The 20,013-nt window shown below is 42.1% G+C and overlaps 2 protein-coding genes across 3 annotated transcripts in view; one reads left to right on the forward strand and one right to left on the reverse strand.

The window, feature by feature from the left end:
• The window catches only part of LOC146207385 (uncharacterized), a 33,875-nt gene extending 26,616 nt beyond the window's left edge, over positions 1-7,259 (reverse strand). Inside the window, exons 1-5 of the mRNA XM_084587036.1 lie at positions 7,082-7,259; positions 6,615-6,822; positions 5,177-5,258; positions 2,137-2,315; positions 329-423 (exon numbers count right to left, since the gene is read on the reverse strand). Coding sequence (XP_084443162.1) covers positions 329-423; positions 2,137-2,315; positions 5,177-5,258; positions 6,615-6,759 — 501 coding nt within the window. The 5' untranslated portion in view covers positions 6,760-6,822; positions 7,082-7,259. The remainder of the gene's footprint in view (positions 1-328; positions 424-2,136; positions 2,316-5,176; positions 5,259-6,614; positions 6,823-7,081) is intronic.
• A 404-nt stretch (positions 7,260-7,663) lies between these two features.
• The window catches only part of LOC146207386 (uncharacterized), a 52,556-nt gene continuing 40,206 nt past the window's right edge, over positions 7,664-20,013 (forward strand). Inside the window, exons 1-5 of one of the 2 annotated variants that reach the window (XM_084587043.1) lie at positions 7,664-7,797; positions 8,051-8,122; positions 8,937-9,041; positions 12,762-13,001; positions 16,105-16,500. In XM_084587043.1, coding sequence (XP_084443169.1) covers positions 7,713-7,797; positions 8,051-8,122; positions 8,937-9,041; positions 12,762-13,001; positions 16,105-16,500 — 898 coding nt within the window. In that variant the 5' untranslated portion in view covers positions 7,664-7,712. The remainder of the gene's footprint in view (positions 7,798-8,050; positions 8,123-8,936; positions 9,042-12,761; positions 13,002-16,104; positions 16,501-20,013) is intronic. The other variant, XM_084587047.1, reaches the window with a different exon arrangement.

Consider the following 20,013-nt stretch of genomic DNA (forward strand, 5'->3'; position numbering starts at 1 on the left):
GGCCGCACAGTTTGATATATCGAATATTACACTGAAAGTGAATTCGATAAATAGAAACGACACTGCTATACTTTTGCACAGCATTTCCAGGGGGATATTATGGAAGTTCAATATAAGAGACAATTCAATGTATCTGGGATCAGCTACACTTGAATGATATATGGCAGCAATTGAGCCCCTGGTTGCAAAAAAAGGCCACTTTAAATAATGCTGCACGCAGGTTTGCAATCAACCGAATGGTTTTCACAGGGTCAAAGGTGTGACCCTGCTAAGTGCAAAGAATCAATACACCCAAACAGCTTACGCTCTGGTTAGCTTCATCACCTACCTGAGCATCAGTGCGAGGTGGTACCGCTGCCACTGGCTGACAGCGAGGAGCTCCACCCCCCGGCCGCCCCCAAGGGTTCCAATCCTGCATTTCAGCTGGGAAAAAGAAGAGTAAACAAAAGAATCTCAAGTTCGAGTTTTTATTCCTTTCTTACAAAGGAGGAGTTGGAACTAAAAGCTGTGGTAACAGCTAGACTAAAGGTTCTGACTCCTTGAGATAGCGGCAGCACAGAAGGGAGACAAGGGTCACACTTCACACTATCATGGGTAGCCATACAGAGCCACACTTAGGCTAAGCGCAAACACACATTCAAGAAATCACATAAAAAGAAAACACACATGTAGTGAAAACAACTAAAATATACACAGTATAGATGTCACATAACAATCAACAAGGAATTTCATGTTCTTTCATACACAGAAACTGTCAAGGCATTAGTCACGGATTTTATGTTTTGAATTCCTGGTAATGTCAAAATTGTCATGGTTTAATTTGTTCAGCAAGGTGGGAAGGTTGTAACTTAAAGACTGTTTCATAGAGTAAGTTCTTGTTGTTGAGGTGATCCAAGTATCTGTGTGTGTCATGTTACGGCAGTTGGTATTTTCTCTGAGTTGTCCAAGTACAGTGAAGGGATTATCGCATTGTTGTGAATGGTATTTATAGCATAATAGAAGCCTGTAGAAGTATAATGCAAAGATTGGAAGGATATCATACTTTAAAAATAAATTTCTTGTGAGGAAAAGATATGGCACATTCGCTATAGACCGGACAGCTCTTTTCTGCAGCAGATGCAATCTATGAAGATTTGTTACCCCTGTAGTGCCCCAAACCAAGCTGCAGTATTGGATATGAGTTTCTCCTAACGCGGTGTAGAGTAAAATCTTTACCCTTTCTGGAAAAATATGTCTAAAGTGCGCAAGTATACCTAGAGCTGGGGAAACTTTCGAACAAATGTGTATTATGTGCGCACTCCAAGTTAGACTCGTTGAAAAGATAACCCCCAGCATTTTTACAGAAGTAACAAGCTCTATTTGTTGGCTATTTAATACTATTTTGAGAGATGTAGATATTTTCTTTCCCTTTGGGAGTTATAAGAGAATTTTTGTTTTTGTCAGATTTATGCGCAAAGAGTTTGCATCTGCCTATGAGTGCAGTTGATTAAGTGCATCACTTGTTTTGTGTTCAACGTCGGCTTCGGAAGTACCTGTGACAAAGAAAGTTGTGTCATCCGCAAATGGCACAACTTGAACATCACTCGTGCTGTGGACAATATCATTTATATAAACTAAAAACAATAAAGGTCCAAGAATGCTTCCTTGGGGCACTCCGGATGTTATGTGGAGAGTAGACTAGGTTGCTGTGTTTGCATCTACATATTGTGTTCTGTGAAATAAGTAAGATTGTAATAAAGTTAGCGCTAAGCCTCAGACACCATAACAGTGTAACTTAAAAAAAAGAATCTTATGGTTAATGAAGTCAAAGGCCTTAGTGAAATCAATGCAAATACCCATGGGGAGCTTATGCCATGGCGAACATGGCAAGGCAAAGCTAAATAAAGCAAAGCTTAGCTACATAACTGCTAAATTTTGTTTCTTCACGCATATCAATGCTTAGCCGAGCTAAACCGCTGCTGATTTTTTTTTTTTTTTTTTTTTACCATGGGCATAATATAGACATTTAATGAAAGTTCTTACACATTATGACTAGTACAGAACTAGCTTTTTAGAATGTTAAAAAGGAAAAATATGGAGAACAAGGAACACGATTTGTCCAAGATGCAGGCAGGACCTCGTACACAATTTACTGACCTCTCTCCCTCTCCCACTGAAGCTGCTTCTGAGCCAGTTTGGAGAAAGGGCGACTGGGAGCTCTCCCTAGGTCTGGATGTGAGTTTGAAAGCCGCTGAGGGAAGCCAGTGAGGGTTGGCTCGATGGGCTGCTCCACACCGCGGGCAGCTGTGCTACTGCGTCTCACCCAGTTTGGCAAGCTGCACATGAAGGGGGTGCCATCAGAACATCTTTCCACCATGCCTAGCTTACATAAAGAGGACTATGTACTACCATGTGAGGCATAAAATAAAAGTCTCATCTAGCACTGCATCCTTGTTTCCACAACAGAAGTGACAGTTCCAGGTTCCATACCTCGCTAAACGAAATTAATAGCACTTAAACAAGAATCTGGTTGTTAAAGGCATCTGTATACTTTCAGTGCATACATGAAAAAGCACACTGCATATACGAAGGAAGAGGAATCACAGTTCTGAAGAAACTCAACATAAGACCAGTATCTATGACAAGGAGGTGTTTTGCAGTTTCAAGTTTCCTACAACACTTGAGAATACAAACTTGCAGGTAATTATTGACTGAACTTTAAATTTCTCTTCCCATGCTTTCAAGACACCCTTTCAATCATCCTTTATTTATGAAACTACAGCAGATGTAGTTCTCAGATGAAGTGAAAACTTTCCAATGAAACCTACTTTAACTATCTCAGCTTATCTAGGCAGTAGTTAAACCAGATAAAAGTCAAAAGGCATGACAAGTCACCCTAAAAAGCTGCAGTGTAGAGCTACTTAACAAACCTGCCTAGCATTGGGGTAACCAAATTTTAGACTGTGTTGCAAGAATTCTTCCATTTGCCAAAGAGTTCATTCGAAAGAAAGAAAGTACGCCGTCTCAAGATGACAGCTGTCCTGATCCATCATATGCTAAGATAAAAAAAATATGAAGTAAATAACTGCGGACCTAAAGCCTTTGAAGCACCCCAAGTTTCCCTTCAAGATTGGAAGATAAAAACAAAAGAACAGGTTCACTTGTGCCCAGTTTCTTTCTTTCTTTTTAGGCAACATATCCTATGACCTCCATAAAGATGCCTACAATTCATGACAACATAAAATCTCATGATGTCTCTCATTATTGTACTACAGTACACTTCACTGTAATGAATTTAGCTCTGCAGCTACGTTGCCCATGATGCCAAAATGCAATAACTGCTGAATTAACGCAAATTTACACTCTCCCTTTCCATTTTTTCTTTTCAAAAGGGGAAGCCTTGCTTAACGAAGGCATACTCAGAAAAGAAGCATTAAGGTACACAAGGTGCTTAATCCAGCATTAACCCAGATTATTTAATCCCCTGACTTCGGTAAAGAGATCTCAGAAGCTTTTTCTCACTTATACATAAATTCTGTTTAAACAACAGGCTGACTAATGCCAAAATTAGCAGGAAATACTACTGCTTTTTGCATTTCATCATGAGGAACAAAAGCAGGCATGAGACGCTTTCACCGAGCTGCTTAGCACTATCTTGCAGCATAAGAGCTCAGTTGCACCGTACCAGATGTCAGTGCTATGATTTTGTTAGGTTTAGGTTATGATTTATAGGTTATGGTTCAGGACAGAGAGGAACATTGTAGTGGACGGCTCTTGAAAATTCCAACTACCCAGGGCTCTATCACATGAATGCTTGCAACATGACCTGGGTAGAGTGGGTAGAGCAATGGAATGGTGTACCAAATGAATAATGTCCCTTAATACAGAAAAATGCATACAAGTCATTTTTACAAGACAGAGGTCCTATAAGGTGAACACTTGCTACAGCAAATAGCCTAGCTTTAAAAAGGTAGCCAAATATAAACACCTTGGAGTCATTTTTATGTCAGATTTGAGGTGGATAAAACATTTAATTACATAAATATTAAAGACTAAAGCTGAGCAAGTGTTGGAATTCTTAGACGAAATTTTAGTAAGTTGCCCAGTAGTCTCAAAGCAAAGCTGTATTTCACTTACGTCCGCTCGTTACTAGAGTATGCTTGCGTGTGTTGTCATCCATAAACAGCCAAAGTGAAAATATTCAGCACATGGCAGATTGATTTGGTCATGGTAATTACAATAAAAACCTAAGTGTGCAAGAAATTAGAAGTAAACAAAAATAGCGGGAGCTGAAAGAATGCAGGAAAAATTTGAGATTAAGATTTTTTCACAATAATTACCAATTAAAAACTTGTGTATCATTTTACGTATCACAAAGTGCATTCCTGTTTCACTTTTGTAATGAACCTGTCCCCCCTGCTGTAATGCCTAAATCAAGCAATGAAGGTAACAAATAAATGGCCCCAAAATGTCAACATCAAGAAAAAGGTACAGATATGCGAGCAATATTCTTAAAAGTAAGAAAAAAATAGCAATTTACGATAATTTGTGTATTCTGTAATTTTTATTATGATTTCCTTTTTATATCCATGCTTTTTCAATATACTGTGTAATTTTATTTCGAAAGCTCACAGTGAAAGTTTTTTTATGACATGTATGATGCAGAAGTGGAGTATTATGTATGTGTAGAAATGAGTATTTGGGTAGCTAAAATTTGAGAATGTTACTCCAGGGCTGTTTAAATATACCATTTATTAAACGAGGCCCTTGTTTAATAAATTATACATTTTTTAGTCATAATGATACGCTTTTATTTAGTTATGAAAAAATTAACGTGTTGTCATGACTCATTACATAGGCATGGATCGAACCTGGGCTCCAGGCTTAGTTGTCGAGTGCTGTAAACACTGAGCCAGCACAGAGGGGCAGTTTTGTTGGGGCTTTTTCGGTAGTAAAACTTGACAGTTCAAAATTTACCCTACCCAGACAGTTCATTTAAAGGTACTCCATTACGTTCGAGGTACAAATTTAGCACATGACAAAATTGTACATTTTAAGCATTAACTCAACAGTTTTTGGCATTAACAAGTTTTAGGCTATATTGCACATCATTTTTGTCTAATTGCATTTCCTTTAAAATGACTGTGGTGTGCCTTTTCCTTGAATTTTGTGCTTATAATTGGAAGCAGGAGCTTACCAGTCATCCCCAGAAATTGGCAGTTTGTTCAGGGCACTGGTGATGGTTGGCACTGCAGTAGTTGAGATGGTGTCGGAAGAATCTGAAAAATGCACAGATTCATGAAATGCTAACGCTGAGATCCCACTATAATTCTTGCAAATTAAGAAAATAAAAATTTATAGTTGTGCTCAACATGGCCTTCAACACAGTGGACAAACCACCAGGCCATTCGCAGCAGTAGACATGTAATAAAAGATAGCTACAGAGAAGTGGAAACATTGGAGGCAATCTTCTTGCAGCCTTTTTCATCTGATTTTGTTAACAATTCTCGCGATTATATTGTCACGAAGACAAGTATATACGTGAAACGGCAACAGGGCAGCGACACAGAGAGTGCCAGCTAGAAGAAGCGCACCAGAGTCCCTAACTTCATCTCTCAGGCGCTGCCTGAAACCACCAAGTGGCAATATTTACTCTCGATTGAACTCCATGTGCTTTGTCATATTGCTGCGGTTTTCTGCATGTAAAATGAAATGTTGCTATTCATTTAAGTTTCTCTGTAGTATTTTTTGTGCTATCTTATATTCACATGATTAGTCCATTTGGTTATATAATTATTTCCAATTTTCATTCATAATGCATGCTCCCTTCATAGTCCTTGTAAAACAACTTATTGGTCGCTTTTCTTTATTTGCTATTTTCCTTTTGTACCACTTGATCGAAGATCCCACAGCAGTCAGATTTTCTGTTTCTTGCCTGTATGCTTCATGGAAACTGTTGAAAAGTGGGTGGCCCCATTTCATGTTCTCGAAACATAGGTAGCATGCTGTACTTCTTAGAAGGCTGTACTTCTGTTGGTGCTCAATGATTATATACACCCTCCTCATCCCATCTCCCAAGAAAAACCCAAGAAAAAAAACAAAAACAATGAGTTATTGCCTAGAAAAATATACATGCCACATGCTGCATGCCATCAAAGCTTGGTTGTACAAGCCAGTCAAGCTTTTCTCTGTTCTCTTCAATGCCTTGGGCACTTGTTTCTACAATGCTTTGAAAATGAATGTAAACTCAAGTTTTACTCCCAGGTTTCAGTCAGGGGTGTCCCCAGGAACTGAAATTTGGAGGAGGGAAGGGGGGGGGGGGGGGTGCAAGCTTACAGGAGGAGCAGTAGCTATTTTTGGTAGTCGTCAGTGCACGGAAGAAAAAAAAAAAATAATATCGCGAATTAAAGGGGTGCCTTCAAAAAACAAGTTGGTGTGTAAGGAAAACACTGGTCTCAGTAGTAAACTCGGAATTTTGGAGAAGGAAATGCAAAGAAAGGAAAGTGTTTGAATTACAAAAGAAAGTAAAGATCATGTGGCCCCCGACACGACGGGATCGCAATACGACCAGAGAAAGGAAGGTAGGTAATAGGCACGAAAAGGGGTTCGGCCAGCCAAAGGAAACGTTCTCTTACCTTGCGCTTCCAAAGCTCTGAGAAGCTTTTGTAGCTGAGATTTCGTGAGAGTAATCACATCTTCAGAGCCTGCTGATGTTTTGGGGCCCCAGTGCGCTGGCTCCGATGACGGGAACTCGTTTCGGGACTCATTTCCCGGAACCATGCTCACTACCGATGAAAACAAATTCACGAGATGTTCGAAGGACCACGAAAACTCGCCAAGAACCTGTACGAGGAGAATATAACGTAAGGTACCTGATTCAGAGATATGGTAATCACGAGAAAACGAGAACTAATCCGCAACCACATCGCGACGGCGACATGAGCCAGCTGTCAAAATAAGCTTGAACAGGGTCAACACCATGACAACGGTTCCACTGGCCGACTAAACAATCACGGAATGCCCCACCGCTTTGCAGCAGGCCTGTAAGGGTGTACGGCACGAAAACGCACAGAATATAAGCAGTAAACAACCAATCACGTACCGAACGCTGATTCGTTCACCTTGGAATCCACAGGCACTACCAAATATCCCGCACATCTTCAAACCAACGGAAACAAATCGCAAACGTTGGCAAACTGCTCGCGCGCCGCGAAAGTTTAAATGACACAAAACCGCACCAACCGAACGAGAACCGAACTACTGACCGAACACCCACAATATGGCGCTAGCTGCGTTTTATGGCTTTATCTTTAAATGAGTTAAAAACAATCTGACAACAAGACCAAGCACCTTAAACTAGTTAACTACATACATAAAGTAGAAATATACTTGTATAAAAAGCAAAGAATTTGCAGATCATAAGGCGTGGCACTGCACCGGAATCGAAACTGAATTTCTGAACAAAACAAGAAAAATCAATCAGTCAAGTTATCCAAATTACTCACAATTGCACTTTCCATGTAATAGTCATAATTTATAGAATTGTTCAGACACATTTATAACTTGTACATAAAGTGACAAAACGTTGTTAAAAAGGTTTGAGATGTTACCGGAAGATGGCGGCAGATGATCACCAATAAACGTTTGTTGAGTTGTGACGTCAGTATACTGGGTTTTTATTTTTTTCACAGCAGCAAATAAAAAAACATCAAAAAATACCAGATCGTCTCAAAATGGCGGCACATAACAGTGTGTCGGCAAGCGAAGGGCAGTCCTGGAATTCTTGGGCCGAAACTATCGGCTTCAGGAGCCCAGAAAGTGAGTAGAACTGATCGTTCTTACTCTTGCTTTATTTCCTTATGCGTATGACAAGGAATGACGTGCCTCCTTTGACTGTGGACAGCAGCAGAATAGCTCCGTGACACAAGCTAAGACTAAACGAATAATAACAAGCACCGCTGACACAGTTACATACGTACTTCTTATTTTAGAGTGTTGCATCCTTTCTTTCACAATTATTTTCTAACGTCACGCTTTAAAACGAACGTTTACGGGATGCCGTGCTTTTCAGCAGACGAAGACGCAGATTCAGAGGCAGAGACATCCAAAAGAGAGAGCGATGCCATGAAATTGCGAAAAGAGGGTAAGAAAATCTCGTCCACGTATTCTTGCTCCTTTCCAAGTTCTTCTCCAGTAATATTTTGTCATGTATGGTCGAAGAGTGCAACTGTCGACGCGTTCACAGCATTTTAGAACACTGTACGCGCGCGGCCGTGCAGTGCTCGACGGCCGAACGTTCATGTTTTGGTGCGCTGTTCGTCGGGGGGCTCGTGGTTCTCGATGAAAACAAGCCCTCCCCCGTAACTCCTTTCCTTTCGGATCGTGCTGTCTGCCGCTGACGATTCGAACCGATTGCACGTTTCGAAAACGCCGTTCCCCGCGCCACATTCTGCACAATTTGGTCTGGCCCTCCGACAAACTGTGACCTTCAAGAAGCGAGCAAGCTGCTTGCTCGCAGCGGCTGCTGCTGCGTGTTGAGCTTCGTGTCTCGCTTCGGCTCCGTTCAGGAAGCAAAAAAATTGGGGAGGGTGGCGGATAACGGAGACGTTCGCCTCCGTTGCTCCCGGTTCGTTCGTGGATTCCTTGTTTATGTCTGCAGCATGCCGACAGTTGCTTTGCTGATGCGATCCCAAAACGTGTGTGCGTGCCGCGCGTGTAGTTACGTTCACGGCTCGCAGACAGCTTCCGTCCGTCGTAACCCCCTGGCCCCGCCGCCGCCGTCGTGTGCGGTCGGCGCTTTACCGTTTTTCGTTACTGCACGCCTTCGAAAACCACCGAGCGGCTAAATTGCTTTCTCGGTGGGCATGTGGCCGCTTAAGCTTGCTTTGACTGTTACTTTCGCAGGTGTCGCAACGGTAACAAGCAAAAATGGGCGTCTGCCGCGCCTTCTGTTTCAGATATGCAAGTTTTTGGATTTTGCCCTGCCTGGGATGATTTCTATTTAGTAGTGTGCGAGATATGTAACCAAGTGACAAAACCACAGGCGCTACGAAATCACCTAGGTATGTTTTATTTATTTTTCGCGTATGTGCATGCATGCATGTGTATTTGTGTTTATATGTGGTGCCTGAAAAGGATGCAACTTTTCGTAATTAGATAGGATATATCTTTCCAAAAGCCAGTATCAGTATCTTCTTTATAAAATGTTCCCTATGTGTTGTGTGGTTATCAGTGTGTAGCTGTGGCTGGGAATTTTGTGGTCACAGTGTTTTTTGTGGTTGCACATTTTTATTCCCAGTCATAGTAGGAATAATAGTAAGGACATCCTGTAACTTTCCATTAGGTTTGTTCGACACGTTTTTGCACATTTAAATCTGCTTTGTGAAAGGAAAGCCCATTTTGCTGGCTGTGTGCTGCTTGCCTTTTGTCGAGCATTGCATTTTCAATTTTCAGCCTTTAATTAGTGATAAGAAGGTCGGATGAATAGAAAAATAAATTTCTTTTGTTTGAGCTTCATCATTTCTCAAATAAATGTACAGTGCAGTTTGCACGGAAAAGAATTTTGAAACTTGAAGGGAGGGAGGCAAGGTTAAACATCTCGCCAAGGCTGGTTATCACCTGCGCAGTACAAAAACTAAAATTATTATTTTTTTTTTTTCCAAGATGGGGGTTGCAAGGAAAGCATTTCATGAGTGCAGGCAAGGGTACCGGACATCTTTTGTAAAGCTAAAAAAAAGAAAAAGGAAAGAAAAGCAACTCGAAACAATGCCACAGAGCAGTTTCATGTTGAAAAGGACGGCCCAATGTGTACACCAGGCCTCTTTGAGTTATTAATTTAGGACCTAAATTTGATAGCAGTCTTCTAAACATTTTTTCAGTTTGCACTTTTGCAAGAGCACAACCATTTTGCAAACTGTTTCTCCAAAGGCTGCTTTCGAGGTGGTCTCTGAACAAAAATTTTGTTGCGAACAAAATGAAGTACTTTCTTCATGTAATGCCATTAAGGCTCTGCGCAAAAAAGACAACACAAAAAACAGAGGCAACTCGATACAAAAGCGAGTCTGCCTTGTTGAATTCTGTTTTGTGATTATGACGGTGGTTCGCGTTTATCAGGCATGTTGTGGTTTTTTCCGCTGCGCATGCGCTTATATGTTTTATATTTAGAGGTTAAACTTCTGAATAAACTAGTTGTTAGTTCGCGCTCGTCCTGTCGTTGCCTCTGTTTTTTGTGTTGTCTTTTTTGCGCATAGCCTTAATGGCATTACATGATTCAAGCCAACTAGCCCGACAACAACTCTTGTTGAAGTACTTTCTTGATTCCTAATTATTCTCTACGATAAATTTTTCAACAAATAATGACATATAATGACAAAAAAAATTGCGTTCGTTTTTAAAGTGCTCAGAGTTTTACAAAAATGTCTAACGAACCCGCAATTGACCTTATCCTGCACAATAAACTAGTACCTAGATGCTATCTAAACAAAAACAGTTAGTATAACATTATGATTTTTGAAATTATAGTTTTCCTAAGCTGACACATTATGACAGCTACAACTGTTTTTATATTTGTGCTAAGTTGATGAAACTTAGAATATATTCTAATAAGAGGAAGATAAGCCATCCCTGAAAATGTTATCAAAATTGGTGCAACAGTTCAACAATTGGCTCTTTTGTCCTGCATCCCCCCATTAAGGAAGCCTGTTAACACTAATGAAATGCATATGTAATGAAGTAATAAGCAGGCAAATGTATGAATACAAATACTGATCAACTAACCATCAGCTGTTACATTCAATAGGTCTTCCATATAATTGGCAATAGATTCCAAAGCATATGCTGCAAAAATTTGCTGCAGGCTAGCTGTACTGAGTTTCCAGCTGTTATAAATTATTGCATCTAGCAAAGTGAGTTGACTCAGAATGAGAACTCTCATGTATATATAGGAAAAAGTGATCTCTAATTAAGGAACTTGTATTCTAGACACCCAGTGAATATGAATCATTGTGTGTAGCAGATAAGAGGGTAATTTTACGCATGGATTAACTTTGCTTGTGTTGAAAAGGAAACGTGCATATATTATTTGTGCTAGATTGAAAAAAAAAAATGCATTAGATAATGTGACTGTATAAATGCATAGTAATATAGGGCAGTATGTGCAAGTTAGAGTAGAGGGTGAATTCCTTTCCGAAACTTGGCAGCTTGTACCGGTTATTATTTTTGTGTTACGTGCCTGTAAAAGTTTATATGTCACTCAAATATGATGACGACGGTAGTTCACAATTGAGTACCGTTACTGCCCGGAAGGTTTCTGTTCTGCTAAGAGGAAACGTTTGTCTGAACCTAACTTCTGTGCAGAAGTGCAAGCAGGCATTTGTCATTTGTTCAAGACTTGTACACTTACTAGTGCTGTAGTGTGTAGTAGCAGTTTTATAGGAGTGTTGTACTCTGAAATTAGGTTTTGGCACATTGGATCATAATTAACGTAAATGGCAAGAGAATGACATTGAAGATTATATGCAAGTGTCAGGTGTGCACTCCGCATGGTCTTTCACTTTATTAAAGTTACAGCTTAACCAGTGATAACACTTACTTTTTCAAATAATGCATTATAGTTAGAGATTTCAACAAACATTTCCGACGCCTGTTTTCAACCTTGTGCTTGGACTCCGAGTGCAAAACTATGCGTTTGTTTTGTTATAAGAAAATTTTCATAGATAACTTGTCAGACACTCTGCAAAGGTCTCTTCAAAAAGTGTAGAGTATTAAGATCAAGCCGTGTAATTGTTTTTCCTATTGGTTGTGCATAGTTCATAGGGTATTCATTACCATAATGTCAAATGTTACGCGGCAGCTGTCGTGCCATTGCACAACAGCAGAGATGCCATCTGCGTGCAAGATAGGTAAGGTACGTGTTTGTTGCTGCTGCGGTAGTGTTAGCAGTGAGTAGTGCGGTCTCTTTTATGAAATGGTAGGAGTTCAGCCGCTAGAAGCAAATCAGTATTTCCAGTTTGCTCTTTTGTGTTCGAATTTTGCTGTACTTTGTCTGCCGGGCTATTGTGTGCAGGCTTTTGACTGGCAGCGATATTTCTCGTGTTTTATTGCAGTTCCTAAAAAGCTGGTGAAAAATTGTTGTATCTTGTATATGTACCTTTTTTTTGTATGTGCGCGCGTGTGCGTGCAACGTTAAACACAGCTTCTGCTGACACTTTATTTTTATGTCGATTCTTTTCTATTTTTAACAGCATCAACCCACTGCTGTGTGAAGGTTTCTTTGCCAAAATTTGTAGCACACACCTTCTTCAAAACAAAGCACAGCGTCATAATCAAAATAGACAGTGTAGTTGAAAGTGACCGTTGCATTTGACTTTTTTGCTGTACCATTTTGCAGTGCCATTTATTGCTTGGTTTGCTGACCTATTCAGTAATTGGTTAAGCCTAAACTATCTTGTGTGTATGAACTGTCTATACATAATGTCCTTACATGGGTGCAACTGCATTGTAGTAAAGCCTTGCTTGCAAAGTTATGAAAATTAGGCGTACACTTATGGAATAATTGCGTAAGGTTCTGTGTCTGGTGGAAAGGCTGGAGCACTGTTGCATTGATAGCTTTCTTTTTTTGCATATCTTCAATTTATTCTGTTTATGAAACTGAGCAGGGAGGCACAAGGGACGGCGCATGATAAGTTCGGTTTCCTTGCCATACAAGGCTGTTTTCGTGATTATTTTTTGTCATGTATAGAGATACCTGTGTGACGCTGCTTTATGCACCTGTGACCCTTCAGAGCAGAGGCATGGCTGCGTTGGTTCCTTTGTCCGCGGAGATCGTACAGCCGATCCTTCCCCCCTCCATCCTGCGGGTGGCGGCAAGTCTTCAGGGCACAGCTCCTCTTCATCGTCCTCCTCTTCCTCGTCTTCATCTTCATCCTCTAACACATCGTCCTCTTCTGCTCCGCGGCACTCTGGTGGGACTGCCGGGCGCCCGTTGTCCACGGCAAAGGCTCCCGCTGGCTCCTCACTGTCGGGTAAGTGGGCTGTGAACGGTACAAATAACCAAGCTTTAAAGACTTATGACAGTACTGTGAGTTGCATGGTTCACAGTCTGAAAGAACGGAGTGCAATGATAAAGGTGAAAAATTTCATGAGAAGTCTCTTAGTGCGGTTTTGAGATCACTTGTTTTTTGTTACGTGATGCCCCCACTTTTATTTGGTGGCTATTTGCTATAATAAATCTGTTCCTTGAGTGTGCATTCATAATGAGGGGTGGCTGCCATAAGCACCAGGTGATTTTGTGTCCCAAATTGATTTGGTTGAAATTTATATCTGCTTTTGTAAATTGTGTGAATGACACTAAGAAAATGTCTCTTAAAGAGAACCACCCTCACTAACTTGTTCAGACGATTTCAAGCTTGCACATAGGTAGGTAGGAATAAGGTATTGAAGAGGGACCCTGTTAAATATATTGGCTGAAACTAGCAGAGGCCAAAAACAGATGGTTACAGTATTATTCAATAATTATTGAAGCAGAAAATGCCAACGCAGGTGGCGTATTTCTAAAAGTGAGGAAAAGAGAAGTTGGAAAACGATAATTCCTGTGATGACGATAGTGCATGTCATAATGAAGGGATATTGTAGAAGGGCACTGCACAGCATTAATTGAAAAACTTTAGGGTCATGCAAGATTCTAAAGATGAATTTTGTGTTCCATTTTTTTTTTCATGGGACCCTGTTTTATTGCTGTCCGTGCTGCTTATTTTTAAAATTTGGCCAGTCACTGCATAGTTCAAAAGCAGCACAGCCAGCAAAACACATCAGACAAAATTGTTGTTGTCAAAACTTTTATTTTATTTCTATACTTTATCAGTTTGCATATTTGTATTAACTGTAGACATATAGACCACCCAGAGCTTACTTCATAGCTTTCAGGACCGAAATATTTTTGAGAGCAGGATAGGATAGGATAAGAAAGATGTTTATACTTGCGGTGCTTAGTTGCTAGGTTTTCAAGGGGGTAGGGGGAAGGTAGAAATACAGTAAAATCTCGGTGATACAAATCCGATTGATACGGATTCCGGGATGATACGAATTCTTGAAATTCCCCGGCCAGAGTGCAAAATGTGCAAAATTTCGGATGGTCCGAATACTCTCCTGCGCCACTACGGATGTACGAATGCGCGAACCGCGACCACAACCTTGAGCACAACATACTGCCCGCACATAGCTGACTACGCGATCGCCAGCTACGCTGTATGTACGCATCACGAGCAGTTTGCGAGGACGTTTGGTCTGCACCTCGGCAACATCACGATTTTCTGTCGAGCTCACAACGTGACAAGCTTTCAGCGGTGCATGCATAGCCCACAAACCGCAGACTCGCAACCGACGCAGCTAGCGGCGGCATACGCGGTGCATACGCACAGACTGGACATTGCTGGCTCCGCGATCCGTGAGCAGTTTGCGGTGCCGCTCGGCTCGCATGTCGCCCTTTCCAGTCATGCTGCACGCGCCACATGAAGTATGCGGAGGCGGGTGGACTGCATATCGCCGGCATTGCGATTGTTTCCCATGGCGCGAAAAGTTTGCAGCTGCGTGCAACCGTAAGTAGTAGTCGGCGGCGGCCGCGCACAGGCTGCACTCGTAGACTTCGCGACCGCTAGTCGCACTGTACACATCGCGAGCAGTCTGCAGCGCTGCGCGGCTGGCATGTCGCCATCTCTTGTGCTGTACGCACCACGAGAAGTCTGCAGAGGAAGCACGCAGCCTGCGCGTCGCCAACATGCGATTGCCTGTCGCGCTGTGTGCGCCCCGAGTGGCGAGCTGTGACCGCGTGAACCATCTCGGGCGTAAACAGATATGCGCGACTGCTTTTCCCATGCTTTTGCATATTTATTTTCGTTCGTTTGATGATGCGAATGTTTGGATGATACAAATTTTTTAGCGACCCCGCGAGATTCGTATCACCAAGATTCTGCTATAGCAGATAGCAAGAAGATTAATGTTACTTTCAAGGTATACCGCCACATTACTGCATACTTTAAAAATTTTTGTTTTTAAATTTTTATTTCAATCACCCTTTTAAATGCAATTTTGGTTGTGTTAGGCAGTCCAGAACAATTTTCAAAACTCCGCTAAGCAATCAAGTTACCCCAGATATGTGTGTAAGGCCAACTGGCATAATTCTCACCTGCTGCCTGGGGAAGGGAAATGGCTTTGTATTAATGTAGAGTCATGAGCAGCCTATGCTGTGAACTGCGGCCTTTGAGTTACCATGAGTTTGAAACATAGCAAAGAATCCAAAAATTGTGTCAGTTTAGGTAGATGCATTACAGTTGAGCCATCGTCATATCAAAACATGTCCATGGTTTTTGAATATCTCAGTTCTTTACACGCTTATATGTAAGGAGAATGTCTACTATGCGTCATTTTAATATCGTCGTATCTATAAGCAATTTACCTAAGCGGTGGTAAATCAGGAACATAAAGCAAAATAAAGTTCTGGGAAGAGCAAAACTAAAGTTTTCAAGTCATCCTTCTGGCCTGTACGCAAAGTTTTATGTGGCTGAAACACACAAGGCTCAGTCTCCGTACATTTTCAGTGTTTGCCTTTTGCTCATTTGGAGCTGGGGTTCCTTTTTTTCTGTGTATTTGTTTTTTATTCAAGGGACTGACTTTTTCACGTGTTGACAGTCCATGATGACACAAGCTACTGGGATGCAGGAGACAGTATCAACTGTTCATAATATCTGCTGTGCCTTTGTTTCCATGATCGAAGTGACAGAATGGAAAGCTCTCGTAGACATATTTTGGCATTTGTTCCTAAATCATCCTATTAAAACACTCGTCATTTTGGGTTTTCCCGTGCAGGCAGTTGGTTGAAAGTTCATCTGAACAGAGGTCACCATACTATACTAGTTTCGCTTTTTTAGAATGTCATTTTAAAGGTTTCATGTGCAGCCTTCTGTGGTGAAATTCCTTGATCTGCGCATGCATGCATGTTCATGTCGATGGAGCATAATCATTTTTCTTCTCTTCCTTTCACTCGCTCTTTCAGGCTGCTGTGATATTCTCTGTCGGTTGAGTTCTGGATGTGCACTTTTTAATAGGGCACGTGTGTGTACGTCCTCACAGGTCGACACAGCAGCGCTGCAATGGACCGACTGAAACGCAACAACCACACTCTGGCTCCGGTCGTCAGAGTCGAGCGGATGCCCCTTCCGCGCCAGCCTGAAGCTGCTGCAGCGCGAAACAGCTCGCCGGGGCACGAGAAAGAACTGCCCTCACCTCAGCAGCCACCACCTCTGACGCCTGGAGGGCTGGGGCTCCTCTCGGGACCGGGGCCAGGACAGACAGCAAATCACGTCACTGCTTCCAACACGGGTGTTGGGGGCTTGCCAACAACCCCAACTGTGACACCCACTCCGGTGAGAAAAGTGGCGCCCTCTGCCAGCAGTGGTTCTACAGCCTCAGTTGGTCCCTCTCTCGGAAAGAAGATGCAGCGGGAGAGGAAGTTGCTGCCATGTAAAGGTATGCATCCCTGTAAACGCATGCGGGCCATGTGCTGTCACAGTTGGTTGCTGACAAATAGGAAGCCTGTATGAAAGTTGTGTAAAAGTGCATACTAATGACCATACTTCTAATGACCATGCTAAGTATGGTCAAAGAAGGCATATCCATGTGTTTCATTCAAATTTTTTTTTAACACTTTCCTGTCTACGGAAAAAGGGGTGGTTTTTTGGTGGTGTCAATAATATCTTTTTTCTTTAACAAAACTTGCTTGGTGCAGCAGTATCTAGTATCAAATTCTAGAGGAGGAATTCCTCTTCACAATGGTATTAGCGACAATCAACATATTTATTAAGTGATGAAAAAAAAACTATCGGCAGAAGATTGTAGTTAAAAAACAAACACACAAAAGCATAAAAATTTTTTCACACAAATAAAAAATAAAACATTTCAAAATATACACTTTTTACAAAAGGGACCAGTGCAACATTGCAGCAAATTCTAGCTTTCTGTGTACAGTATTCGGTGAGTTAGGAAAGAAAACAGTAGTCGAGGTCGACCACTGGCTGTTCTGTATCGGAAAACGCGACTTCCTGCACTGCCTGTGGCAAGTAATACTACCCAAAAGACGTTGTCATCCTGCAGATAACAGTTGTGACCTTCAGAAAAGTGATTTCTGAAACTTCTTGGGGGTGAAAACGAAACTTATTGAGGCATGGCTCTCGACGTTCTGGGTTGGTTTGACATAGTTTCGCTGTTAGTGCTGAAGTCTGAAGAGCTGAGTTTGTCTTCAGAGTTACCACTGCTGCTGTTCGCATCCAAAAACGAGTTCTCTGATGCATCAACTTCTGTGGAACCGCGCCGTTTCGCGACATCGACGCCATGATGTAAACAAGGAGAGCCGATCACCTGACTACGGAGACTCTCTGGACGGGCACGGCACGACAGAAAAAATTAACCCAAAAGCAAGACTGAAAGAAGAGTTCCTCTATTTCCACTGGATGATGCCACTTGTCAAGGAGCGCTTCAAAAGTGGGAAAATTTGAATCGTGAAACCATTGATAACGGGCTATCGATGAGAATAGGCGCGGACAGGAAAGTGAGCAGATCTAAGTTTAAAACAGCAGTTTTGTTATCTCTTGGTTTGGTTTGGTTTTTAAGATTAAATATCCCAAAGCAACTCAGGTCGTGAGGGACGCTGTAGTGGAGGACATTGGAATTTTTAGCCACCTTTGATCCTTTCACATGCACTGACATCCTACTGTCATGGGTGCCCTGCTCTTTTCGCTCACGAAAGAGCAGCCACTGCAGCCACTCTCATGTCGTTATCAGCGGTCACGCACCCTAACCACTGAGCCACTTAGTGCCACGGACAAACAAAAATTATACGTGCAAGGCCACCTTTGTTAATATCTGCTCACAATGCACATCTAGGGCAAGTTGGGCTTTTGTCCAAAAGCTATGATGCAGTGCATTGTTCTTCCCTCTCAGTGCGTGTACTGCTTATCTCATGTACAAGCCTGTTCCTGTTGCGCTGCTTTGATCTTATGATGAAATGAGTCCATTTAATCGGCAAGTACCTGTGTTGCTTCAGCAGTACTTCCTAAGTAATTCTGTGTCTGTCGCCCTTCCCTATCGTCAATGTTGACTACAGACACCTATTTTGAGTTCTGCAGATTAACAAATTTTCCGCCTTTAGTAGGATTGAGAAAACATTTACAGGTGTAGACTGAAGGTTGAAATTAAATCTTCCGGAAGCTGTAGACTATGTGAAGACATTTTTTCTTTAATGCAACCCAGCAATGCTCAACTTTTTCGATATTTGTGGAGAACATATTAAATAGCACACCCGGTACATTTGGGAAAAAACCTTCAGGCTAGACTTCTCACTAGTCTTGCACCTGTACAAGCCAAAGTAGGCAAATAAGAGACAGTGCTATCATTGTACGATGAAATGCGAACAGGACTGAAACGTGAACCTTTAACAGACAAAAGCTGCTGCATAGGAAATGCACACAGCGTCCGTCAGATCCTGATTGGACCGGGGTGACTGCCTTTCGCAGTGCTGCATATATCTTGTGAGATGAAATATAGGTCGATCTCGTGGTGAATAGCGGACGCGCCGTAACTATGGTGGTGTTCCGTTGCTGGGCTCCAGATGCGCGCAAAGCTGCTGCACAGGAAATGCACGCAGGGTCCGTCAGTGTATGCACAGAGCAGCCTTCATGCGTTCGAAATACACTCAGCAAAGTTGTTTTGCTACCCTAATTTTGCTTGGCATTTGTATATTGCCCGATGCAGATGCCGTAGAACTCCACCGTTATGTACCTGGGGTGCTCAATTTTCCTGTCCACTATACTTCTCATTAACTAGTCCCACTCTAGCTCCCATAGAAGCCCATGCAATACATTCTCACATACAGTCAAACCCACTTATAACAATGCCAATTTTAACCATGTATCGGATATAACAATGGGCAGCCGCTGCACCGTCAGGTTTGCCATGAGTTCTATGGTAAAATAAACTGCTTATTACAATGGTGTCATATTATATTATCTGTTATAACAATCAAATATGGTCACTGAAAGTCAACAAAAATGCAGAAACGCGGCGAGCGCAAAAAAAAATGTGCGCATGCGCGGAGATTTCGGCAATGCCGTGTAGTGACAATAAAAAAAAAAAAAAAAAAGATATTGGGACATAACACGTCGAACCAATTCGTTGGTTTGGTGCGCCGGGGAAACTTGCATGCTGCGGAGATGCGGGGGAGGAATGAGCACTTCCGCACGCGAAGGAGGAAGGAAGACGCAAGGCACTGCTAGGCACGGCCGTTCTGAGGGAGAGCTTTGAACGCTCCCCCTCGAGATTGCCCATGGCCTAGGGAACTCTTGTCCTCTCTGCCTGTGCACAGTGGAGCAGTCCATTCTGAAGGTGCGCTGACCATGGTGCACTGCACTGTCCTTCCCTATTTGCTTTATCCAGGCCACTGCTTTGCGGCTGCACATGTTTTGTGGCAGGCGTGCAGCAGCATTTGTGCATGTGTCTTTCTAGCGTGGTTCTCCTAGTGTGCCACCATCTTGCTGGCCCTGGATTTTCCGTTAACAGCAATGGAAGATCTTTCTTCGGGAAGTGCGACACGACCGGCGCAGAAGACTCCCTGTGGGACTTTATTTTTGCTAAGAATCTTCCACTGCACTATGTTCAGCAGTTGGATGCCCTGCAGAAAGACGTTGGCTAGATTGTCATGAAACAGACAATGCTTACGGATTACGAGTTTCTTACCGCTACGAAATAAAAATTGTAAGCTACCTCGTCCTCATTAAATGTGTAGTTTATAATGTTTTCTCTGTTTTTTTCGGCCTAACTCAGTTATAACAATGATATTTACAATGCACTTCACTTCAATATTGTTATTAGTGGGTTTGACTGTATACATAATAGTTGGGGCAGTGCCCTCATGTGATACATTGCAGAGTCACCTTATGCCAGTGCTTTACCTTATGCCAGTGCTTTACCTTGTGGCAGTGCTTTACC

This window comes from Amblyomma maculatum, chromosome 1 (assembly GCF_055883805.1).
Source record: "Amblyomma maculatum isolate TAMU_Amacu chromosome 1, ASM5588380v1, whole genome shotgun sequence".
Lineage (NCBI taxonomy): Eukaryota > Metazoa > Arthropoda > Arachnida > Ixodida > Ixodidae > Amblyomma > Amblyomma maculatum.